Consider the following 26,187-nt stretch of genomic DNA (forward strand, 5'->3'; position numbering starts at 1 on the left):
CCCCCACCTCAATTCCCTCCCTCATTCTTCTCCCCAAACTAGAGGCTCCTGGAGGCTCTCATACAAGGAATGACACTGTCGTGTCCTGATAAATCACGTAACCGGGTAGTAAGCACGTAAGACCGCTTGTACTACTTGGCAGGGTTCTTTCCCCCCTAAATAAGCTGAGTTTTAAAATTATGCATATACATGCAGACATGCCTACACAGTAACTCACAGAAAAGTATGCAGATCCTACATGCACAGCTCCGCGAATTTTCACAAAGTGAACACCCTCCTGTAGCCAGCGGGAAAACAGGCTTCCGCCACAGGAGCCTTCTCAGGCTCCCTACCCCCGCACCTTACCCTGTGTCCCGACTTCGTAGTGCAGGGTTTGCTTTTGCCTGGTTTTGAACTTTCTTTAAACGTGGCAGTCATGTGCCACGTGCTCCCTCAAGCCTGACTTTTCTTGCACCACAAGCTCCGTGATTCAACCACGTCACGTGTGTTGTGATTTGTGCATCCCTATTGCTGTTTGTAGTCATCCTGTGAATAGATCATGATCAATCATGACCTGAGCTGAAGTCAGTCGCTCAACAAACTGAGCCATCAAGGCACCCCGCTTCACCTCTCCTTTTTTTTTTTTTACTGTTTAGTTATTTTGTGTGTGTGAGAGAGAGAACACAAGCAGGGGAGGGGTAGAGAGAGAGGGAGACACAGAATCTGAAGCAGGATCCAGGCTTTGAGCTGTCAGCAGAGCCTGACACGGGGCTTGAACTCACAGTCCTTGAGATCATGACCTGAGCCGAAGTTGGATGCTCAACCAGCTGAGCCCCCCCCTCCCCCGCCGGTGCCCCCCGCTTCACGTCTTGATGGACGTTTGGGCTGTTTCCCATTTGGGCTGTTAAGAATAATGCTCACACATATCTGTTGGTACATGTATTACGTGGCTTTGCTGGGCCCTGGGTCTATTTGTATGTAACTTTAGAAGATGGTAATTTTCGGGGGCGCCTGGGTGGCTTAGTCGGTTAAGCGTCCGACTTTCGCTTAGGTCATGATCTCGCGGTTCGTGGGTTCGAGCCCCGCGTCGGGCTCTGTGCTGACTGCCAGCTCAGAGCCTGGAGCCTGTTTCAGTCTGTGACTCCCTCTCTCTCTGACCCTCCCCTGCTCATGCTGTCTCTCTCTCTCTCCTAGAAATAAATAAAACATTAAAAAAATTACTTTAAAAAAAAAAAAGATGGTAATTTTCCCAAGTGTTTGTATTAATTTGGGCTTCTTTGGTCGGGAGAGTTCTAGGTGTTAGCACTTGGTATTATCTGTCTCCTTCATTTCAGCCATCCTCATGGGAGGGAATACAGTGCTATCACAAGAACTGTGTCTTTTATGATTTATTTGAGAGAGGCCGCCTTCTCTTAATCTGAAGGTGAGCTGTGAATTTAGAGGTTAGCCAAGCTGTGGGAACCCTGAGCCTAAGTTTGGCAAAATGGTCCCCTCCTGGTGGCTTTCCTTTCCGACCAAACACCTTCTTAAGTAGTTTTACACTAGAAGAGAAAGGTAAAGGTATATAAAATTTATTGTCTTCTAATTGTAAAATGAACGTATGTGTAATAAGAAAAGTCAGTGGAGAGGAGAACACTAGTGTCAATTTTCCCTTCAAAGACAGCTGCCCTTAATGCTGACATCTTAGATGCTCTAAACATGTCAGATGTACTGATTTCTCCCTGCCTTGTTTCTGTGTGTACAGTGTTCTATGAATTATAACCATGTAGCACATGTGTTTTTACTTCCTGTTGTTTTCTCTGTATCATGAGGTGCTTTGTAAATGACATTTTTAATGGCAACATACTATTTCTTTGAGTAACTGTGGCGAATTTGCTTTAACCAGTGCCCTATGTTTTCACAAGTTGTTTCTTATTTTAGTTTCACTTTTAAAACATATTTTAAAAATTTTATGGAGGTGGGGGTGGTTGGAGAGAATCTTAAGCAGGCTCCATGCTCCGCACAAAGCCAGACGCAGGGCTCGATATCATGACCCTGGGATCAGGAGCTGAGCTGAAATCAAGAGTCAGACACTCAAACGACTGAACCACCCAGGCGCCCCGGGGTTTCACTTTTTAAATGTTTTCATTCTGAATGCCGGCCCTTGAATCAGAGGCACCCCAGAGACACACGGAAGGAAAGCTGAGGGAGGCACAGACCCCGGGCCCTGGGAAGTCATCTGTCTGGGACCGGATGAGCCCAGTCTGCAAGGTGAATCCCAGAACAGCAGTGCTTCCTCCGGGGGAGACACCGGAAACTCAGCGTGAGTTTTGTATATTTCAGAGGCTCACGGTTCCTTCACCCCACAAGTATTTGCCAAGCACCTGCCCTGCCCCAGGCACGGTTGTTGTTGTTGTTGTTCTTTTAATGTTTACTTATTTATTTGAGAGAGAGAGAGAGAGAGAGAGTCAGAGAATCCCAAGCAGGCTCTGCTCTTCAGCGCAGAGCCCAGTGCAGGGCTTGAACTCATGAACCATGAGATCATGACCTGAGCTGAAATCAAGAGCCGGACGCTTCACCGACTGAGCCCCCCAGGCACCCCTCACAATAAACTTAAAAAAGAAAAAAAGAACAGAATGTTTTACGAGGCTAGAATCTCCAGGTCACTGGGTTAAATGAGACAGATGACTGCACGTTCAGGGGCTCTAACTAGGCCTTACTAAGGGGCTTTCTGGAAGGGCTTTGCCATTTTACGCCCTATGAAAGCCAGAGTTGCCCTATTTTCCAGGGTCAGGATACGGTCGATGACCTTCTTCACCCACCATTTTTGTTTTGCCTTTTGTTAGTGCGTGCCCATGAGATTGGGGAAGTTTTTTTAAAAAAAAGGAGCGCCTGGGAGGCTCAGTCGGTTAAGCATTGGCTCTTGATTTCAGCTCCGGTCATGATCTCACAGGCCATGGGCTTGAGCCCCGCTTCGGGCTCTGTGCTGGCAGCGTGGAAGCTGTATCTGCATGGGATTCGCTCGCTGTCCCCCTCTCTGTCCCTGCCTCACTCGTGTGTGTGCATGCACGCTCTCAAAAAAAGCGAAGTCTCAAAAACTTTAAAGAATAAAAAAACCACATGTGTTTCTGTTTACCACAGATTTATTATTTATGTTTCTCGATGTGTGTGGGAGGGAGGCGAGGGGGGAGGAGCACAGAAGAAGCCTCTGGTTGGTTGAGCAGATGCTCATTACACAAGAAAGCCCCCGCGGCTGTCCCCTCTGTCCCCGGGGAAGTGGGACCTCTCGCAGTGTTCTGTTTGGTGTGTTTGGGAGTATTCTGTACAGATTTGTTGAATACAAAGCCTTCCTGTGTAAGTAGCTCCTGACAAAGCTGTGTAGACCCCAGGGCCAAGTGCAGTGATGATGCCTGCAGCCCGGGCTGGCATCCCCCGCCCCCCTGTGAGTGCTGCTCCCCACCTGAACTGTCACTGTGCTGTGACCCTCAGCAGCTCGGCCACCTGACCTCCTGACAAGGGGCCTGTGTTGTAACCTCCGGCTTTCACAAGCGAGCGCCCTAGGCAACCTCTCCCCCGGCCTTCCCTCCCCTCCCCTCCCCTCCCGGGCTGTCTCGGTGCCAAAGCCACGCCCGAGGGGGGAGCGATGCGATGCCACCGCAGCCACCGCAGCCACCGCGCCTGCTAGTCTCCACGGGAGCAGGGAGGGGCTGGAGCCGAGGCCGGGACGGGAGGAGGTGACAGCCTCCCCGGCCTGGGTGCGGAGGATCCTCAGGGGTGGAGAACACCGATTCAAGACTGGCTTGGCGTGGTGGTTTGGGCTCTGGCCCCTCCTGGCTCTATGACCTTGGGCAAGTGAGTTCCCCTCCCCGGGAGTGAGCGCACTGCCAGTGCCGGGCGGGGTTGAGGCGAAGCGGCTCGGGATGCGGCGACCCCAAGCCCGTGGCCGGTGGGGAGGAGTGGCAGTGGGTGCTGTCGTTGAGGCTGGCGTGCTTGGAGGGGGCGGGGACCCTCGGTCTGTGTTCTGCTGTGTCCCAGTCACGGGGCTCCTCCCTAGCCTGCTGTCTAGACGGTTCAGATCCTGCCCTGGGGTGAGGTCCCCGGATGCTGGGGGGTGGGTGGATCAGAGTGCTGGCTCAAAGGGCAGCCTGCTGGACTTCCAGCTGGTGGGCCTGCCCTCACCTGCTGCAGGGACCATGCCGAGGCTGGAGGGATGCGGTTCTGCGGGCTGTGGTGTTAGGAGCCGCGAGCAAATGGCCCGGCCCAAGTGTAGCCGCAGGCGGCAAGGCAGCGGGTCCCTGGGTGCTGAGGCCCAGGGGAGGCTTCTCCACGCACACAGGCGGCCCGCCTTCTGTGCACCAGGTCCCGGCCTTCTGACCCCGGGCGTGCAGCCCAGAGCCGTGAGCTGTGCGAGTTAAAAAAGAAAAAAAGCAGTCACCACACACTTCACCTCACTGTTTAAAAGGCACAGAAGTGTGTCCATTGTACACGTAGTCTCCCTCCAGCTCCCCCCACTTAGCTACCCTGTCCCCCTCCCGAGGCAGCCAACTACCAATTTCTTCTGTGTCGTTCTAGAGAGTTTTTAACCATTTCCCCAAAAAAGGCCCATGTATTTTACATTTATCTATTTAGATACACACAGAGAGATTTTTAGCTTTTTTAAAAACATTTTTACACTTATTTTTGAGAGACAGAGACAGCACAAGCAGGGGAGGGGCAGGGAGAGAAAGGGAGAGGGAAGGGGAGGGAGGGAGACACAGGATCTGAGGCAGGCTCCCGGCTCTGAGCTGTCAGCACAGAGCCCATCGTGGGGCTCGAACGCATGAATCCCCAGGAGATCATGACCTGAGCTGAAGTCCTACCTACATTTTTTGTTCAGTTGCTAGTATACCTCACACAATACAATGTATTTCTTCTACTGAACCGTACATACTGGGCCTGTTCCATAGCAGTGCATAAAAAGCTTTTTCCTCCCCCATTTATTTATTTATTTATTTAATATTTTTATTTATTTCTAGGAGAGAGAGAGAGAGACAGCGTGAGCAGGGGAGGGTCAGAGAGAGAGGGAGTCACAGACTGAAACAAGCTCCAGGCTCTGAGCTGGCAGTCAGCACAGAGCCCGACGCGGGGCCCGAACCCACGAACCGTGAGATCATGACCTAAGCGAAAGTCGGACGCTTAACCGACTAAGCCACCCAGGCGCCCCATTTTCCTCCCCTTTTTAAAGAAATGGCTTTAAAGGATTTCATTGAACAGACTTACTGGACTTGTGTTATAACCAGTGTACTGCTGATGGACACCTACGTTATTTCTGATGGTTTGTTACTGCAAGCAGCGTTACGGTGAATGGCGTTGAACATCAGTCTTTGTGCCCGTGGTAGGTAGGACGTCTGGAATATCTTGAAGGGGAATCTTTGGGTTAAAGAGAATGTATTTGTAACTTTGAGAGCTGCTGCTAGGTTACCCTCCCTCTGGGTTCCACTGATTTGGACACTGCACCCCACCCCAGCTGTAAAAATGTCCATTTGCCCATCCTGACCAACACAGGTGTTATTAAGCTTTTTGATTTTGGTGATCATGCTAAGTAAAAACTGCTGCCTCAGTGTGGTTTTAGTTTTGCATAAAATTTAAACATTGCATCAGTTACCAACATTTCAAAACTGAGGGTTTGGGCTTCAAAAATCTGTGCTGTTTGTCTCTGTCATGAAGAATCTTACGATCTGTCGTGTTAGACTTGCGTGAGAATGTATGTTGGGCAAGGTGGGGTGGCCACTTCCCTCCCACGCCTCTAGGCTCCGCAGCGAGCCCTGTCCCACTGGACCCCGTGTTTGTTTTTGTTCATGTATTTACTGTATGTTGCTTGCTGGGTGTCTGTAGGTTTGAGTTTTCCAGAAAGAAGCAAGCAGGTAAAGTGGAAGGTAGAACACAGTGCTTTCTCTTCTGTTTGTGAAGCGCTCGGTTTTGAAGGCCGCGTAGAAGAGGAGGAAGGAGTTGCCCCAGGAAATCGGATGCGGAGTCCTGCAGAGGGCTCGGAAGTGGGTGGAAAGTAGAGCAGAGCTCCGGAGCTGCCTTGCCGTGGCTGCAGTCAGGGGCTCGATAGGGCTTGATAACCGAGGGCCCGGGATGAAAGGTGACGGACTTGGACTCGAGTCCACAATGGTTGACTCATGGTGGGGGCAGGACGCAGTATGAGTCAGACTTGGGTGAGAGGTGTGCTGCGCTGCTGAGCGGGGGGAGACCGGGGGGAGCGACTTACCCTGAAGGAGAAATAGGGAAGGCGACAGGTCCCACCCCCCGTGACTGCCCCCTTCTCCCAAGAGAACCAGAGTTAACGTTCTGGGGTGTGTGTGTGTGTGTGTGTGTGTGTGTGTGTTTTTCAGTATTATTTTCCCATTATATATTGTCATGCTATTATTATTAAAGCACAGGATAATAAATTGCATGTCTTTTGCTTTAAGATTTTTTCCCCTCCCAGCTCATCGCCTTGGATCTTACCCTGACTGCGTGTGCGTCTGCCTTACTCTTTTAATTGCTGCGGGTCCGTTGCGTGGTGCTTCCTCTCTGAATGGGCATTTGTTCCTCTCCAGGGCCTGGCTTTCTTGCCGCTGTGAGCTTCCTAGCGTCTTGCCCATTGCTGACCCACGCTAGAGTCCGTATCCAATACATCCCTCCAGATAGACTTGCTGGATCAGAGGAACTTGCCACATTGGCTTGGCTTTTTCCTTTGATACGACCCAGCCTTTGCTCCAGCCAGTAGCCTTGCTAGGGCTAGAGATACATTCAGACTTCAGAGAACTAGCTTCCTTTTATGCATTCTTTCTGATTTAAGATTTTATTTTTAATTTTAATTTTTAAAGATTTAATTTAATTAAAAATTTTTTAATGTGTATTTTTGAGAGAGAGAGAGAGACAGCACGAGCAGGGGAGGGGCAGAGAGAGAGAGACGCGCGCGCGCACACACACACACACACACACAGACACACACACACAGAATCCGAAGCAGGCTCCAGGCTCTGAGCTGTCAAGCCAGAGCCTGATGTGGGGCTTGAACCCACAAACTGCGAGATCATGACCTGATCCAACCGAGGTTGGATGCTTGACTGACTGGGCCACCCAGGCGCCCCAAGATTTTATGTATTTTTAAAAGTAATCTCTATACCCAGTGTGGGGCTCAGACTCACAACGCCGAGATCAAGTGTTACATGCTTTACCAGCTGAGCCAGCCAGGCACCCCTGAGTTCAGATTTTATATTACCCTAGTTTAAAAAAAAAAAAAAGCCTCCTAGATGTTTCTAGAACACAGAGCAAAAATATCCCTCATACCTTCCTTTCCAGGTCTTCTAGCACCCGCTCCCCAGGCATCTGTGTTTATTAACAGCTTGAGTTCCATTCTTCCAGACCTGCGGTCTGGTGTGTTACACACCAGCCATAGGCAGCTATTTAAATTCATTAACGGAATACAATCTAAAAGTCACATTTTGAGTGCCCAACAGCCGCACGTGGCTAGTGGCTGCTGTGTTAGATGCTGCAGGTAGAGAACATGCCCATCACTGCAGCAGTGCTGCTCCAGCCTGGGTTTTCAGACTCAGGACTCTTGGCATTTGGGGCCGGGCCTCCTCTGTGTGGGGCTGTACTGTGCGTGGTACCCACTAGATGCCAGTCGTACCTCCCGCACCTGCAGTTGTGACCACCGACTGGATCTCCAGACATGGCCACGTGTCCCCAGGGCAGGGGGCAGATCCCCGCCCCTTCCCACCCTGTGCAGAGGCATCGCCTTACACTGCTCTTTCTATATTGATTGTATGTATGTATGTATGTGTGTATTTATTTATTAAAAGTTTTTTTTAATGTTTTATTTATTTCTGAGAAAGAGACAGCGTGAGCAGGGGAGGGTCAGAGAGAGAGGGAGATACAGAATCTGAAACAGGCTCCAGGTGCTGAGCTGCTGTCAGCACGGAGCCTGACGCGNAATGTAACGTATTGTCAAGTTAGCCCACTCCATATTGCTTTTCATCTTTCTGTACACTCTTCCTGGCTCTTCCCAGCATCAACGCGGCGACTGGGGCTTCCTGGACTCTGGCTTCAGGAAAGTTCCGCAGTACCATGCAGGCAGGGCAGCAAATATTTACTGAGGGCCGGCCGATCGGGGCTCCACCCGGAGCTGAGATGTTCCCTCCGTCGCAGGCCAGCCCCTTGCTACAGTAGTTGCCTTTCCCGGAAACACGGCTCCCTTGGTGCTTCCCTCCATAACCTTTGCTTTTCCCTTGCCTTTCGGCCAGATCGTGTGAAACCCCCTCACACGTGGCTGTCCGCCAGCAAAACCTTCCTTTGCTTTAGTCAGATCATAAGAAAAATTTACTTGAGGTTTCCTTTGTTTAAATGGTCTAAGCTAAAAGCAGTGTAAACTAAACTGTTTCTAGCCTTCCATCTCACCCTAGTCGAATAGCTGGTGCTGTCAGCAGGTAAAAACATTGTTTCATGGTTTTTGTTTTTGTTTTTTTAATCTGGAAAAGTAACTTGAGAGAAATATGATGTATGTCCTATTAATGGAATGCCTGTCACGTGCTGGGTGTTGTCCTGTGCCTGTCGTACGTAAAGTCCTTAATCCTCCTTGTAATTCAGAATGGCAAGTCTTACTGTCATTTTGTAGAGAGAGAGCGTGGGGATCACAGAAAATGAGTCGCCCAAAGCCGCACAGCCACGTGGAGCTGGGTGGGGCTTTGCGCCCAAGTCCGTCTGACTTAAAAGCTGGCGTTTCCTACTCTCCCCCTTACGGGCCTCCCGTTTCAAAGCTGAGGCTCTCACCCGTTATTTCTTCTGTAGCTTCTCCAGTAATTCTGTCTTTGTAGCCCATCTCCCTGGCCCGTCATGGCGGGTGACAGCTTGGATTGGTGTTAAGAAACGGTAGCAGCCACAGCTGTCACAACACAGCCCCGGGCAGCTGCCCCTCTGGGGCCTGCTGGGACAGGGGACGGTGGCCACCGGGCTCTAGGCAGATGGCGTGTGGTGGCAGCCCTTAGGGGTAGACAGAGCCACGGGTGTAAATCCAGAGGCTGAGAAGGAGCCTGGCTGCCGTCTCTTCTGTTTGGAATGGGGTGGGGGGGGGGTTGGGGGCAGGACTTGGTGGCTTGTGAATTTGCCACCAAGCCCAAAGCTTCTACTGTGGGACACTAGTTCCCCAAATATGGGCAGCAGATATGTAGGTAAAGCAGGGATAAGGTCCACGTAATTCATGGACAGGAACTAAATCACGTTGAGACATGCAGTAAGATACTGACTTCCTTTTTCAGTTTTCCTTCAGTATTTCCAACCCGCGTCTGCCTGACCTTTCAGTGACAGCACCTGCTCTTGTCTCCGCGTGACACACCGGGGAAGCGGCTCCAGGCTGCAGGCTCTGAGCTACGAATCTAGTTTGAACTTAGTAACCTTGTTTGCTCTTCATTGTGTTGATTTTGACCTTCACCTGTGTTTATGGCAAGCGATACTGGTTTTCCGGTTTTCCGTTGATGATAATAGTACAAAGTTACCTTTTGCAGTTTGTGTAGGGGCTCCTGGGTGGCTCAGAGGGTTAAGAACTGGCTCTTGGTTTGAGCTCATGCCGTGATCTCACGGTTCGTGGGGTTGAGCCCGGCGTCGGGCTCTGTAGCTGGCAGTGCAGAGCCTGCTTGGGATTCTCTCTGTCTCCCCCTTCTCTGTGCCCCGCCCCTGCTCACACTGTCTCTGTCTCTCTCAAAAGAAACTTATATAAAAAAAATTCCCTTTAAAATGTATGTAAATAAAATCTAGAGCAGGAGTTAACCCTAGGCACTCCTGGCATTTGGGGTCAGACCGTTCTATGTTGGGGGGCTGCCTGTGCACTGCAGGGTGTTGAGCAGGATCTCTGGCCTCTCCCCGCCTCCCCCCCACTGGATACCCCTTTCCTTAGTTATGACAACCAAAAATGTCTCCGGACATTACCAGGTACTCCTCGGGGCCGGGGGAGGGGGCTGGATGGGGACCAAAATCAACCCTAATTGAGAACCAGCCAGTTGAAGGAAAGCACGTTTAGCCAGTACCATGAGGTTAGGAGGTAGGGACAGTCGGCTCTTGTAGGAAATACCACGTGTGTATGAAAATGGCTTAGCCTGATTTCTGTCAGCTGCGAGGTCCCCTTACTGATGTTCACGTGTGTGTCCTGGGTGCTGATACCGGGTAAAGAGGAGGTGGAAGGAGGCATCTAGAAACGGGTGCTCTAAAGCCGCGCCGCCCCCTGTAACTTTCTGCCGTGCCTGCAGTGTTCTGAGTCTGCACAGCCCCGTCCTCAGCTGTGGGCCATGGGAGGCCTAGAGCACTCAGAGTGTGGCCAGAGGGCATAGGGAGCCGAATTCTTCTATTTTCATTACCTAATTAAAATTAAAAAAAATTTTTAAGTAGGCTCCGTGCCCAACGTAGGACTTGAACTCACGACCCCTAGATCAAGAGTCGTGTAATCTACTGCCTGAGCCAGCCAGGCACCCCTCTTCCGTTGTAATTAAATTTATACCCACAGAGCCACACGCGGTAGAAACTTCCATATTGGACAGCACTTCGAGAGAAGTCAGAGCAGAGAGGTCAGGAGGATAGAACGCAGCCTTGAAGGTGTTGACTGTGCTCTTTGAAAGCTCACAGTCAGAGACACACACAGCCCGTAGGATTGTGTCTTTAAGGTAAGGGCGGTGCGGCTGTGAGGTAGACCGACTCTCAGATGGCAGGTGTGGGTGGTGGTTAACACAGCTAACCTTGCCCTGCGCAAAAGTAACATGAAACCAACTGACTGATTCCTAGGACGGAAGAGCCCAGGGCGTGGACAGATGGACAGACCTCCGCCCTCTTCCCAAAGCGTCAGGAACCTGTTGTGGTCTATGCGTTCCTCCCGTGACTCCGTTCTCAGGCCGACTGTCCCCACCCCCCCGCAGCTCCACACCTGTTTTCTCACCTTAGCAACGTCACGGCGAAGGGCACTTCTCTCCTAGCATTTCTGGTGATGATCTCAGCCAGGGGTCTGCTGCCCTTCGTGAGCCCCTCGCCGAGCCGGGCTCTGCTTGGCCGCGCCTGGACCCTTGTGCCCGCCCCACCTGCGGCTAGGCCAGGTGGAGAGATGGAGGGAGTTGGCTTCATAAACCGTAAGAAAGGATAATTTCGGAAGAGGACTGTGGGGTAGTGTAGGGCAGGGAAGGATGCACTGGGAAGGGGCCCCTTCCCCAAGGCTGGGGTGCGCACAGAGTTGGAGACGGTGTAGTTCAGGCTGCTGGAAGGCGGGGCCAGCGCTGGGCGGCAGGCACAGCTGGGGGGTGACACATTGTGCAATGGGAAAGGGACGCCGGGGCTACAGCCACAGGGGGACCTCGGGAGACAGGCCTGGGGGAGGTGGGGTCAGGTGCTGGTTCAGAGGAGGCAGGAGGTGCATCGTGTGAGGGCCTGGGACGCCTCCGCGGGGCCGCGCTGGGGCTGAGAGGGCTCCAGGGGACAGCGCGCCCTGGGCGTGTGGCTGGGCAGAGCGCCGTGGGGTGGCCGCGCCCCCGTGCCGCTGCTGCCCTACCTGGGCCACTGCCCCCCTCCCGCGGCGTCCCCCGTGCCCTCTCTGAGACAGCACAGCGCTGTGCTCACGGGAGACGCGGAAGGGAGCTCCGTCCATCATCCCAGAGCAGGCGCCGAAGGGCCACGGTGTGCGGAGCTGAGAGGCAGCAAGTTCATGGCGGCGCGGAGATGAGTGGGTGCGGGGCCGGCGGAGCCCTGGGGGGCAGGCAGAAGAGCAGCCACGGCTCTCACCGGCCCCTCCGGTTTCTTCCAGCTTCATGGGACGGAAGGCTAGAGAAAAGCTGTGTGGGGTAACCGTGCTGATGAGGCTGTCGGTGGCAGTGAGGCTGCTCTCAGGTGCCCGGGGCCTGATGCAGCAGGGCCTGGGCTTCAGGCGCCCTCCCCGCTCAGGGCGGAGCAGGTGTCGGGGCAATCCCTGTGGCCCCTCGGGCTCAGCGTCTCCACTGTCANAGTGCCAAGCCTGCTTGGGAATCTCTCTCTCTCTCTCTCTCTCTCTCTCTCTTCCCCTCCTCATCTCTCTCTCTCTTCCCCTCCTCATCTCTCTCTCTCTTCCCCTCCTCATTCTCTCTCTCTCTTCCCCTCTCTCTCTCAAGAATAGAAAAACTTAAAGAAAAAAAATGGGGACAGTGCTCATATACACCATGTAGGACTGTTGTGAACATTACATGAAATAACACATTTCTTTTCGTGTTTGTTTAAAGAGTGCATTTCTACACGCGTAACATGGTGGAATTGCAGTTCCTCAGCCATCTCCCTGTTTCTCCTTTTTTTGGTACATACACAGCTTTATTAAGATACAGTTCAAGTGCCCTGCGGTTCACCTATTGAAAGCGTACAATGAGCAGTTTTAGGTATATTCACAGAGTTGTGTGACCGTCACCCCAGTCAGTATTTACCCCCACAAGCAACCTCACACCTATTACCTGTTTGCACTGCTGCCCACTGCGGTGTCCTCCCTGCCCAGCAGTCAGACAAGACCGTTCAAAGATGGCAATCGAATGAGGCCAGCTCGTAACTCTCAGCGATCCCCGCTGTGCAGGGAGTAGCCTCCGGACCCCGTGCCCCGGAGACAAAGCCCCGAGTCTTCTGGCCGCCCCTTCCCCCGCGCCCCGCTCCCTCGTGGTGGGTGGATTCCAGCCACGCCGGTCTTTCCGTGCGCATGCGTACCGGGCTGCCTCCCGACTCTGTATCTTTGCCCTGGGGGTTCCGTTCCAATTTGCCCAGATTGTGCTTCCTTTGTGTGGTTGCACGCAGCCACTGCTTGTCCCCCAGCTTGGCCGTCACCACCCCCTACCCAGTCTTCCTGAGCCACACATCCCCTTCCCTGCCCAGGCCTTATTTTTTTTGGGTGGTGGGTCCCTGTCTCTCTCCCTCCAGTCGAATGTAAGCTCCAGAAGGGACGAATTCCTGAATGCCCAGGGCCCAGGTGAGGGCCCAGTACTGAGCGCACAAGACAGAGTAAGTAGGTGAATGAGCGGGGACCAAACCCAAGCAGTGATTACTTGTCTTCTGTTACTGTTGTTGGTCAGTGTCCAGTAAATGCTACTGACCTGAAAGTCAAGTTGATTGTGTATTGAACGTGTGCAGGTTACATCCAGGGCAGGTGAAAAGTGAATAAATGAGGTCAAGTTGGCTAAAGGAGATGGCCTTGGGGCTAATTGTGCTTGGCTCAGGTGACACAAACTTTATTTTAGCCTGTGCCAAACACTTACCCCTGTTTTGCCGCAGGATTGTGAGAAAGGAGAAGGCAAAGGTCCTGCTCCAATATTCAGTCCCCGGACCAAATCACACTTTGTATCAACTGGATACTTGATAAATGCTTAGTGTTATGGATTTAGCTGGGAATGAACCGCATTGAGCTCTAGGTAATATGTAACAATGTAACCAAAGAATACATCGGGGGCTCCTGGGTGGCTCACTCAGTTAAAGTGTTTGACTTCTGCTCAGGTCATGATCTCACGGTCTGTGGGTTTGAGCCCTGCATTGGGCTCTCTGCTCACGGCTCAGACCCTGGAGCCTTCTTCAGATTCTGGGTCTCTCTCTCTCTCAGCCCCTCCCCTGCTCACACTTTCTCTCTTTCTCTCTCAAAAATAAACATAAAAAAATTAAAAAAAAAACCATAGGGAAAAAGGTCCCTATTCCTTCCTTCCCAAAGGGAACCAGTGGTATCGGCTTGTTACGGAGATTTTCTGCATTGGAAGCATGTCTGCATGTGTTTCCTCTTGTTTTCATGCAAAGAATGGCAACCTTGACATACCTTTTGGCCCCTTGCTTTTCCATTTAGCTTATCTTGCAGATTGGGGACCTTTAGCATGTGTAGCTCTCTCTCTCCTTGGAAGGCTGCTGTGGGTGCTCCCTGTTGATTTCACCAGCCCCCTCTGATGAACGAGTAGGTTCGTTTCCCGCCTTTTGATGCCACAGCGCATCTTTCAGGGACGCCCCTGGTACTTTGTGCACACGCACACATCTGCAGGGTAGGTACCGAGCGGCCTAACCTGGTAGCTTGGTGTGCAGAACCTTCTGCTAAAACGAGACAGATGAAACTCCTGTGAATGGCCGACTTGATGGTTGGTTTTCTTCAATTCTTTCCCCAGCTTTCACTTAGAAACATACGAGTACGGGAGCCGCTGTTGCAGGATTATTGTAGGATGGGAACAAGGGTGCGGGTTCACGTCACAGAGGGGGCGGTCGTGACCGGCGGTGTGCACAGACACAGGTGTGCTCACCGTCAGGTGAGTCCCCGTGTCCTTCCGGCTTCTGTGTTCCATGCGCACGTAGCAAGCGTCCACCGACACCCCGCGTGGGGGCTTCATGTCCACACACGGCAGCGGTTCTGGGCTCCTCGAGACTTGCGTGGGCCTCTGGCCTGTGGACACGCGAGAACAGTGCTGCCACGGATCAGTTCCCAGGAGTGAAATCTGTCCTTGTCGGATGCGCTCCACTTGAGCACTGATTTACTGGAATGGAGACGCTATTTAAAACAATTTTTTTTTTTTTACTGTTTGTTTATTTTTGAAAGACAGAGAGAGACAGAGCTTGAGCAGGGGAGTGGCAGAGAGAGAGGGAGACCCAGAATCCGAAGCAGCTCCAGGCTCCCAGCTGTCAGCACAGAGCCTGATGCAGAGCTTGAACTCATGAACTGGGAGATCATGACCTGAGCTGAGTCAGACGCTTGACCGACTGAGCGGCCCAGGTGCCCCCGAAGATGCTATGTTTAAGGAAAAGCATTGTGTTTCATCATGGAAATTTCGAGCATCTGGACAGGCAGCTTGCTGATGTCCAGGGACGAGGCTGCTCCGCTCTGTACCCCAGCACCCTACCAGGGCCTGCCTGGCCCGTGGGAGGACGGGGAGAAGGGAGGGCCGGGGTGGACCCTAACTACATAAATCGTCACCTCCCTGTCTGCTTGCTTTCACTTCACTGGCAGCATCGTGGGGGGCGGGGGATGGGGAGGGCGCTGGCAGGACTGGGTTTCTGCCTCCCAGCAGCTCGGGGTGGGGTGATCCCACTGCAGTGCTTACGAGGGCTTGTGATTCTCAAAGTGCCCTGAGTAGGGGCTCTCCGGAAGGGCAGGTGCTCTCCGAGGGGCTTCGTTCCACCGGAGCTGCCCCCGTCGCCCTGCGTGTGCGGGGCCCCCCTCGGGAGCAGGTGCACTAACGAGCCGACCTCCCAGGACAAACCCCAGCGGGCACCCTGGCCCGGCTCTGGGTGACCCCGGGCCGTGGGCCAGTGTCTTCCTGGCTGGCTCCTCTGGGCTGTTGCCGAAAGGGATCTGGGTGTGGAGGGAGTTTTTTCCCCTTCTTTCCCCGGTCACCTGGGTAGAGCCGGCGACCGTGACAGCGTGCGGGGCTGGCAAGACACTGGGTTTTCTGATGAGACAGAAGTCATTCAAGGCCAAGATGTTGTTGCTCACATCTTGGCAAACTGGGTTGCTTTATGTTTTCTTTTCTTTTCTTTTTTTCTTTTTTTTTTAAGCAAACAGACATTTTTTGGGGGTGATTAGAACTGGAATTTGAGAGACACAGACTGAGGTAGAAGTCTGAGATTCTCCTTGGGGGCTGCATTTAACTGCTGTGGGCCTTTCTCTCTCATCAGCAGCGTGTAAAAGTAGTAGTGGTCATGTGTCACTCGGTCTTTACTTTTTAACTTAAATCTCATTTTAAAAATGAATCTTACGCTGTGATGATGTACGTCATTTGGGCTTGCGGGCAAAGCATCTTTTATTTGGACCATGGCTTCTTAGGACCCTTGGCTCTGTTTCCCCCTCATGATGAGGAAGCCCCCATTCGTGGCCATTGTCCTTGACCCAGTAAAGTTGCTTTAGAGAAAAACGTTCGAGGAGAAGTGGACCCGTGTGGCCGTGGCCTTGACAGTGTGGCTGTGTCTTCCCCACAGGTGCTGTGAGTGGCTGAGATGCTGTGGCGGAGGGGAGCCCAGGCCCCGCACTGTGTGGTTGGGGCATCCCGAGAAGAGGGACCAGAGGTACCCTCGAAATGTCATCAACAACCAGAAGTACAACTTCTTCACCTTTCTTCCTGGGGTGCGTACGGGGAAGAGATCACACCCTTTATTTCCTTCTCATGCCAGATGTGGGCAGTGGTACCGGTTTTAGAAGAACAAGGTCCCTGGGGCACCGGGTGGCTCAGTCGGTTAAGCAGCCGACTCCTGGTTTCAGCTCAGGTCCTGATCTCACAGTTCGTGAGTTCGAGACCCGTGTCTGGCTCTGAGTCTGCTTGGGATTCTCTCTCTCTTCCTCTCTTTCCCCCTACCCCGCTCACGCTCTTTCTCTCTCTCTCTCAAAAATAAATAAATAAATATTTTAAAAAAAGAGATAAAAGACAGACGTCCCTGTGGCAGAGGAACCTGTGACTTTTCCAGGCTGCCTGAGCCGCTGGCCGTTCATCTTCTCTGGTACTGAGTACCTAGCGGGGGCTGCCTTCTGAGGTTTCTGCTCTGACGCTGCACTTGGTCCATTAGAATAACTTCACATTTAGCTGGTGTGTTAGGTGCAAGAGTGAAAAAGATATTTTGGGGACCCAGCGTTATAACCAAAATACCAAAAAAATCCACAAAAACCAAAAACCCATCAGAGCCTAAATTATCCCTTCTATCTTCATGGAACGCATATTCGCTATAGGAAAGGCAGGAGATGCAAGTATCAAGATGTTTTACTTAAAGGTAAGTTTTAATCCTATACCCGAGGGAATTGCTGTGGACATTTGTGCTAATGGACATTTTGCTTATTATTGTATGCTCTGGAGCCCTAGCATTTCCACGGTAGCTTAGGCCAGTCCGTGGATTTCAACTCTCCAGACCCTCCACCACCCCCCCCACATGCTCAAATTGAGCACCTATTTTTATCCAACAGGCCTCCAACACTCACTGGATGACTGACTTTAGAAGCAGCAGCGATCAGTTCCAGTGCCAGAAAGGGGGGTGGGGTGGGGTGGGGAATGACTGATTGATGGAGATTCCAGAAACACAAATGTGTAATTTGAATGTTTTTTTAAGGAAAACTCTGACTACATTCACTGCTACGTTCACGCCACATCTCTCCCCACCCCCAAATCTCAATAGCTTAAATCATGAAAAAATTTATTTCTCATTCATGGAAATTCTGGTGCGGAGCAGACCCCTCTCTTCCATGTTGTAGCTACGCCGTCTAGGATGTGAGGCCCCCAGTATCTCTGTGACTGAGCAAGAGTGAGTTGGCTGAAAAATGGCTCTTGAGTGCCTCAGCCTCAAAAAGACGCATCATTTCTGCCCAGCACCCCAGACAGGCATGTGGTGCCTGTCTCACCCCCAGGGCGCGTGGGGGCCTTCGAGGCTCCTCCTGAACCCACCTCCCCTCAGGACAGGATTCTGCTCGTTTTATGGGGTTGAGCTCATATCGTGGAGAGGGTAGGTTACCTCGTTTTCCTGATCAATCTTACAATAAAGGCATCTCCCACTAAAACCTCTCCTGAATATTTTGAGGGGCTTCCTGGCACTTAGAAGGTAGTGTTTAAAAAAATTTTTTTAATGTTTAATCATTTTGGCGGGGGGAGGGGCAGAGAGAGAGGGAGACATAGACTCTGAAGCAGGCTCCAGGCTCTGAGCTGTCAGCACAGAGCCTGATGCGGGGCTTTAACTCATGAACCACAGGATCATGACCTGAGTTGAAGTCAGATGCCTAACTGATCGAGCCACCCAGGCGCCCCGAAAGATAGATTCTGAGAAATAGCTCATCACAGATAGAGTCGAAGCCCCTGGCAAGCCCTCCCCAGCCCCAGAGGTACCCACGGTCTTGAATTTGGTGTTTATAATTTCCACGTGTGCCATTATTTATTTTTTTACTTTTATGAATTCTGTTTTGATTACCCATGTGTATTTTCCTAAACAACATGCAGAAGCGTTTAAGCTCGACATGAACGGCATCGCGGGGGCTGTGTTCTCCCGTAGGAACAATCTCAGCTGTTACCCCCTCCCCCTGCAGGCGTGTCGCACGAGCTGAGCCATGACTGTCTCCTCCCTCTCTTCTCTCTCGTCATTCCAGGTGCTGTTCAACCAGTTCAAGTATTTTTTCAACCTCTATTTCTTACTTCTTGCCTGCTCTCAGTTTGTTCCTGAAATGAGACTTGGTGCGCTCTATACCTACTGGGTCCCGCTGGTGAGTAAATGGGTGGTGTTCGTTCGGCGATGTTGGGGGTGGGGGGGGCAGACGCTGCTTTGTCTCTGTCCCCCGGGGAATCGGAATGGGATGCAGCCTCAAGCTCCCCAGGATTTTGGTGGTGAAGCCCCATTTCACGCACCCCCAGGGTCAGGCTGTGGGGAAGCGGTAAAGCCCATGCCCTTCGTCCATTCTGTCCCATCAGCCGGTCAGTGACTCATTCTTTTTAGCACCTGTGCATTTCATACTTACGGTCTGTCTCGCCTGTTTCTAGACTCTGGGGACACAGTGTCAGGTGAGAAGGACAAGGCTTCTGTCTTTGTGGGTTGTGCTGTGTGAACCATTTTCTGAGATCCTGTTTTCTGTTCGTGTAGAGTCTGCCAGCACGAGGGTTTGGAAAGTACTGGGTTTTGTGCTTTGTGTATGAAGTGAGACAGAACCGACCAGAAGGCCCCGCCATTCCCTCCGTTGCTTCCTTTGGGCAAATGGTTATGTAGTAGCGACTGTGTGCCCGGTGCTGTGCCCTGTGCTGGGGACACAGCAATGAATGCAACATAAAAATTCCTGCCCTTGGCCAGGTGGTTTTCAGAGGACGATAGACAGTAAGCAGATTAGTGCAATCATTTCATATTGTGGAAGGCGCTGCAAAGATTCTAGAATAAGACCCTGGGCCAGATAGGCTATCCCAGGCCCATTTAATGTTTGCTGAGTGGGTGAAGGTGGGGGTGAGGGATGTGGAAGGGCAGCCTTGGACAGTGTGGCCGTGGAAAGCATCGTGAGGAGGGGGATGGGCAGAAGAGGAGGGCGGGAGTATCCCAGGTACAGAGAGCAGCAGTGCAAAAGCCCTGCGGTCGGCATGTGCTCAGAGCGTCCGAAGAACAGAAGGAAGCCCAGGGTGACTGGGGTGTGGAGAGGGTGGAAGTGACCTCTCTTTTTACCCAGGTAGAAACTATGTATTTCACATGAAGTGGGGCTGTGGGGGTGGGGGGGGACANAGAGTAGGAAATATTTAAGCCTTTCTTAAAGGAACAAGGATAGAATTTTTATTTATCTGTTCATTTTTGGTGGCAGGTGGGAGACGATAAGGGTTTGGTGCAGGGGCACGTGCAGTGTAGGGAGAGCCAGGTGCGAAGAGAGCCGAGGCGGGTGGGTGTCCGTACACCGCGCAGGCGCAGCAGGGACAGGCGACGCCCGGCAGCTCCAGCCCTGAGAAGGGGGACGGGGTTGAGCATTTCCCACAGGAACAGCAAGGGCGCTTTCCGGATGTGCAAACAGTTCTCTCCCGACCCGAGTCATTGTGGGTGAGGCAGGACTCTGGGAGCTGAGAAGACTTCCGTCACACGTCCTGCCTCGCGTGACGGACGCTCCCACTCCGGGCGCCGCACGCTCGGAGGCCCGGGCGACACTCAGGGTCAGGAGCACCGGGGGCTCCCGTCCCATCCGGAGCACAAGGGGCTGGTCCACGCCAGCAGGCGCGAACGCAGACCTGGAGTCCCCAGACCCAAGCGTTGGAAGCTTTAGAGAGTTCTCTGTGAAACAGCCCAGTGTGCTCGGCGGTGTTTAGCTCCTCAGCTGCTAACCACACACCTACCTGGAGTCAAACCTACGTTAACTTATGTGAAAAAATGTTAGTCTATAATGTATATAAAATCACATTGCCTTTTATTGATTACCTTTTTATTTTTAAAAATTATTATTTTTTAATTTAATTTATTGTCAAATTGGCTACCATAGCGTGTATACAGTGTGCTCTCGGTTTTGGGGGCAGATTCCCATGGTTCATCGCTTAGGTACAACACCCAGTGCTTATCTCAACAAGTGCTCTCCTCAGTGCCCAGACCCCATTTCCCCATCTCCCCCACTTCTCCATGGTTACCTTTTNTTATTATTTAAAAAAAATTTTAATGTTTTATTTATATTTGGGGGAGAGAGAGAGCAAGCGAGCGAGCGAGTGGGGAAGGGGTAGAGAGACAGAGACAGAATCTGAAGCAGGCTCCAGGCTCCGAGCTGTGAGCTGTCAGCACAGAGCCTGACGCGGGGCTCGAATTCACGAACCGTGAGATCATGACCTGAGCTGAAGTTGGACACCTAACCAACTGAGCCACCCAGGCACCACTTTGGTTGCCTTTTTAAAGTGTGGTTATTTGAAAGCTAATACATTCACATGATTCAAGATATATATAAAAATAGACCCAGTGAAAATTTCACTCCGGTCCAGTCCAGGTGGGGTGGGCAAGTGGTGAGCACTGGGGTGCTCCCCCCACCCCAAGTGAGAGGTCCCAGCCCCCACTCCTGCCCACGTCTCCTTGCTGAAGCGATGCCTGGAGTTCCCAGGAGAGGCCCGGCCTTCCATGCACACAGTCAGAGTAGCCTCTGCCGCCTCCAGGCTGACCCTCCTGCCTTCCCTGGACTGGTGGCTGCAGCTAGAAACCAGGCAGGTTCACAGCAGCCTCTGCTGGTCCTGAGGTTTCTTTTTTTTAACATTTATTCATTTTTGAGAAAGAGAGAATGTGAGTGGGGGAGGAGCAGAGAGAGAGGGAGACACAGAATCCGAAGCAGGCCCCAAGCTCTGAGCTGTCAGCACAGAGCCCGACACGGGGCTCGAACCCACACACCGGGAGATCGTGACCTGAGCCGAAGTCGGACGCTCAGCTGACTGAGCCCCCCGGGTGCCCCTGGTCCTGAGGTTTCTGACTCTGCACCTGCGTCTCCCTTACAGCCAGGTTTCCCTGTGACCGTTTAGGAATGTGAGGGGATGTTGGTCTTCCTGTCTTCCCAGGGGCTACAGAGAAGAAGGCTTGGGGTCAGAGACAAAGTAGATGGCGTCTGTTTGTAGGTGACGAGAGCTGATGGCCCCTAGATTTTTATGTGCAGAATCACTTTCCGGTTCTTGACCGGAACGTGTTTTGAAATGTCTCTGTCTGCCTGAAAGGCCTCCCGCTTCAGAGCCAGCTCTGGCTGAGGGCGGTGGTCCTGACTGAGGGCTGCACTGTGGCCCCTGGCTGCATGTTGGGACATTGTGTAATTTAGACCTCAGTTTTCTCATCTGTAAAATAGGCACGATCATGTCCACTTCCTTGGCATATTGGGAGGATTCAATGAAGTACTGCAGATAAAATGCTTCCTTTTGTTCCCAACGAACAGAAAATTCTCAGGACATACTCTCTTCTGAATTTTAAATTCCTGGCACTCGTGACATTGTTCATTGTCTAGATTAGGGTTGAGCTTTTGATACACTTTTTCTTGGTGCTAATATATTAGAGGGAGAAATTCCTCAATAGATAGCCGAAATGATCCCTAAAATTGTTTGTATGAAGACCTAGGTTTCTTTTGTTATTACGATAGNCTCCCAACGAACAGAAAATTCTCAGGACATACTCTCTTAATTTTAAATTCCTGGCACTCGTGACATTGTTCATTGTCTAGATTAGGGTTGAGCTTTTGATACACTTTTTCTTGGTGCTAATATATTAGAGGGAGAAATTCCTCAATAGATAGCCGAAATGATCCCTAAAATTGTTTGTATGAAGACCTAGGTTTCTTTTGTTATTACGATAGATCTGTGTACCGTAAAATGCACAGATGGTATATTTGCAGCTAAGTGAGTGGTCACACTTGTGACCACTTGTTTCCACCCATGGAAACACCACCTCAGTCAAAATACAGAGCATTTCCATCACCCTCATCCCCAGGTGCCCCCTTCCTGTCAACCCCTCCTGAACCAGAGATCAGTGCTTTTCTGATTTCTAGCTCATAGATCGCAACTTTCCCAAAGGAGGCCCAGCACCTTCACAGTGCCTTCTCTGGGCGCCGTCACTGCTTCTGCGTCCGTTTACAAGCTCAGGCAACCCCAGGCCTCCCTATTTAAGCCTCCTTCTAAACATCCGTGGATATGAAGGACCTCTGAGGTTAGATGGTTGGAATTTATTCCTGGACTACATTTGCATCTCTCAGCGAAAGCATTTTCTAGCCTAAGGGTTGGCAGGTCCTTTGGGATTAATGGGAGCTGTGTGTTTGGGGGGCAGGGAGGAGGAGATCCAATAACTTAGGAGGCCGCATTTATTTGCAGCAGGGAGGTTAGTGGCAAATGGAGCACACACTTTCCATGAACATCAACGGGATTTACTAGGTCCACACGGCGAGAAATCGAAACGGGAACGTTTGAAAAAACCAACAGCAGACCTCTGGGTTCTGGCCCAGATCAGCGACCCGGCAGCGTGGCGGGGGGTGGGGTGGGGGTGGCGGTCCTGCAGCGGGGGTCTGCTCTCTTCCAGAACAGGTTCCCCCTCACCTCTGGGTCTAGAGTTCTGCTTTTATTCTGAAATGTGCTCGTTTTGCTCAGGCTGTGTCTTGATTGGAAACAGGAGTAATCCTTTGATTGTAAAGATGAATGAGCCCTTGGAGAAGGCTTACCAGGCAGCACATCTCTGGCTGGATTTACATAAGAGATTCAAAGTCCTTTGAATGGAAGCTAATATATTTCACAGGGTAAACAGTATGAAAATGAAATCCTCAAAGAATCACCGCTGCTAACGTTCAGGGCGATGGTGCTTTTTCTGTATTAAAAAAAAAAAAAAGGCTTGAAAGACAGATGACAGGGATATTTTGTAAGAAAAAAAATGAATGAATGTTCTTGCCTTTATTGACACGAATGAAGAAATCTGGACGGAAATAGATTTTTGTACGGCTGACCCTCCCCCCCCAGCCCCCGCCAAATTTTATATGAGTTGAGGTACCTGACCCGGGAAAGGTCGGGCAGCTTCAGTGTTCTTTTTATTAGTTGCTACTTCTGCAATTAATACTGCAGTGTTTTCTTTAGAAGGATTGAAAACGTTACAGAGAAGACCAAAGCCTCCTTTGGCCTTTCCCACTCCCCCAGTCTTTTCCTTGCAAAGGAACCTAGCCAGTAGTTAAGGAAATTGGAAACTCTTTACAGAGTACGGTCCTTGTGGTCGGTGTGGGCATGCCTGGTGTTACATTGTGTGTTGTGAAACGTTAATTTCCCCACTTGGGAGGTCAGTGCAAAGGGACGGAGCTCATTCTTCTTAACTGGGTCCCAGTGTGCGCTGTCTTACTGGCAGCTCTGTTTTCCACGTTTCTCTGGCTGCGGAACAGTGAGGCTGGCAAGGGAAGAGTCTCTGGAGCCAGCCGTTCTGCCTGTCGCTTAGGAGCTGTGTGTGCTTGGGCAAGATTACTCACCCTTTCTGTGCTTCCAGTCCCCATCTCCGCAATAGTGAGCGTGGGGTGGTCCTGGGGCTGTACCTCCCCTCGCATGGCGTCCAGCACCTGCGGTGTGAGATACAGACGTTACCAGGCACCATCACTCAGCCATGGCCTATGGACTGACCACCCTTCTGACTCTCAGACGCCCTGCGGGGTGGTGGGTAGGGCTGCCCCTGTATGTGTGCCGTCAGCCGGTGTTTCCCGGGGCCGGTGTGTAGGAAGGACTCAGAGAAATGGGCTTGCGGGCAGGTGCGTGTGGGGTGATTAGCAGGACCCGCCCAGCGGCCCTCCCGTGTGACCTCCGGCCCTGTCTGTCCCCAGCGCCAGGAGAGGAAAGTCACTTTCCGCGGGGCTCACCCTCTCTCCCGTCTCCGCAGGGCTTCGTGCTGGCCGTCACTGTCATCCGAGAGGCTGTCGAGGAGATCCGATGCTACGTGCGCGACAGAGAAGTCAACTGCCAGGTCTACAGCCGGCTCACGGCCAGAGGTCAGCCTCCCGGCTCCACCAGGGCCGCTGCGTCAGGGGGCAGAGTTCAAGGCCTGGGGCTGGGGGCGTGCGGACGCCGCGTGGCGGGATGGTCACTCAGTGGCTGGCCCCGGGGAGGCCAACGCATGCCCGGGGCCTGCAGGGACCCGGGCTGCATCCCCTAGGCTGCCGCGGGTCTGTCCTGCAGCCCGGCCTGTGGCTGACCGGGGCATCACGCTGGAATGGAACTCCGTCCGCGGAGCAGCCTCCTCTGGCCGACCCTGACCCTGGGCTGGCTGAGGAGGGAGGGCGGGCCCCTCCTGTTCATGCGGAGGCCACCAGTCTGCCCTAGGAGTCTGTCCTATGGGCTTCCAGGGAGCTCTGCTTTAAAAGATACTCTTTCAACATGACAAAGCTAATGCTACAACTTTGCAACATTAGTTTTTTAAATGGGCGCCAGATTTATAGCTGCATCTCTGCAGTTTTTGTTGAAGGGCATCCTATAAATCCTCCAACTTAAGGTGGAGAGTCTGACCCAAAGAGAATCAGCGAGATAGCCCTTAAGCATTGAATCCCTTGCAAGGCACATGCATTAAAGAAAAAAAAAAACCAAACCTTTTTTTAATGTTTATTTATTTTTGAGAGAGAGAGCAAGAGAGAGCGAGCGAGCGCGCTTGAGCAGGGGAGGGGGAGAGAGAGAGGGAGATACAGAATCTGAAGGAGGCTCCAGGCTCTGAGCTGTCAGCACAGAGCCCAACATGGGGCTCGAATACCCCCCTCCCCCATTGCGAGATCGTGACCTGAGTCAGACCGAGCCACCCAGGTGCCCCAAGGCACAAGCATTTTAAATTGGTGGAATGAAAAACAAACTCCTGAATACCCCATTGAAAACCCACAAAACAGTCCAGCTAGGGTTAACTTCTATTTCAACAACAAATTCTGCAGGAGATAACCTGTAAGGGTGTGTTCAGAAATGAGAGCGTGTTACCTAAGGTCCCAAGGACGACAGCCCGATCTGGGATTAGTCATGTTTTAGGGGCGGCAGAGATGGATGAAAGCCGTGCTTTACCTTCAGGATGTGAAGAATTCTGAAAAAGAGGAGGTAGATGTCTCCGGCAGGGTAGAACTGAGCCAAGCGTGAGCTGCTTTGTGGTGCTTTCGTCTTCGAGGCATTCACACGTGGCTTCAGGGTTTTGCCTAGAATTTTCCTTCTGTTAGTAACAATGGGGGAATATGTTTGGGGCTAAAATTTTTTTTAATCCCCTGAGGGCATGAAGGTGTTTTGGCACATGTAAATAGATCTTCAGAGTTGGTGGTCTTAACATTTGGCAGCTCTGGAGAAGTGGGGGACGTAGCGTTGGCATAGAAATGCTTTATTATTGCTAAACTACTGTATCTAGGATATTTTGCTGCCCAAAGAAAGAAAACCCAGCGTAATCTTTGCAAAGGCAGGTGGCTTGGGCTTTCCACGTGGGTAATCAGAAGACCCCTCCGCAGGGCGTTTTTTTGTGCTTCGTGTATATTAAATCCTCCCTTAATAACATATTCTGACTATAACTTTTAAAATGCTAGGCAACCCACAAAAGGCCCATTGGAGAGGGTGCGGTGGATCTATTTAGAGGGATTCCATTCATTCATCTGCCCGCGCTCCAAACCTTCTTTGGTTCTTTTCATATTGCAATTGCTTTTCCCGTGAATGATTTGTCTGCCCTCCCTGCAGATTCCCCATCTCTGCTCTTGCTTTTTTAACTTCACTCAGTTCTTGAAAAGACCCTTCGGAGAATTGGCAGATGGCTCTAGCATTAAAACCTTGTCTTCCTTTGTCAGTCTCCTTTTGTGGCCCGTGGTTGCTATTGTCATGCCAATGCAGCCGTAGGGAAAGCGCGCCGAGTTCTGAGCACTGACCCAGCCCCTGCTCGGCCGTTTGTTTTGAAAGCCCCCAAAAGCACTGAAGAAACTGTCAGCTCAGAAAGTGACGGAGGTGAGTTTAGTTATTTGATACACTTGGGCGGAGGTGGGGGGTGAGCAGGACACGGAGCCCCCGCTGGAAGATTGCAGAGAGAGGAAGAGAAAGAAGGCTTTTTTGACCTTCCTGTTTGATTACTTACTGTTTTCTTGAGTGAAGCTTTTCACCAAGGTCTTCGTTTAGTGAATTCAAAAGCAGAATGAAACACACATGGATGTGTGTGTGTATATATGTATATACATATATATATACACACACGTATATAGATAGATGGATAGATAGGTATATCTATCATAGGTATATATGATAGGTATATGTATCTATCTATCTATCTATCTATCTATCTATCTATCTATGTGTATCTATTTCCATG

The 26,187-nt window shown here is 51.6% G+C and overlaps 1 protein-coding gene across 2 annotated transcripts in view; it reads left to right on the top strand.

The window, feature by feature from the left end:
- ATP9A (ATPase phospholipid transporting 9A) overlaps positions 1–26,187 on the top strand; it is a 115,060-nt gene that overhangs the window by 4,156 nt on the left and 84,717 nt on the right. Inside the window, exons 1-4 of one of the 2 annotated variants that reach the window (XM_077778377.1) lie at positions 3,613–3,810; positions 15,907–16,051; positions 18,047–18,160; positions 23,761–23,869. In XM_077778377.1, the coding sequence (XP_077634503.1) occupies positions 3,797–3,810; positions 15,907–16,051; positions 18,047–18,160; positions 23,761–23,869 (382 nt within the window). In that variant the 5' untranslated portion in view covers positions 3,613–3,796. Of the gene's footprint in view, positions 1–3,612; positions 3,811–15,906; positions 16,052–18,046; positions 18,161–23,760; positions 23,870–26,187 lie in introns of those variants that run through there. The other variant, XM_077778378.1, reaches the window with a different exon arrangement.

The sequence above is a fragment of the Crocuta crocuta genome, unplaced genomic scaffold (genome assembly GCF_008692635.1).
Source record: "Crocuta crocuta isolate KB4526 unplaced genomic scaffold, BGI_CrCroc_1.0 scaffold27, whole genome shotgun sequence".
Classification (NCBI taxonomy): Eukaryota; Metazoa; Chordata; class Mammalia; order Carnivora; family Hyaenidae; genus Crocuta; species Crocuta crocuta.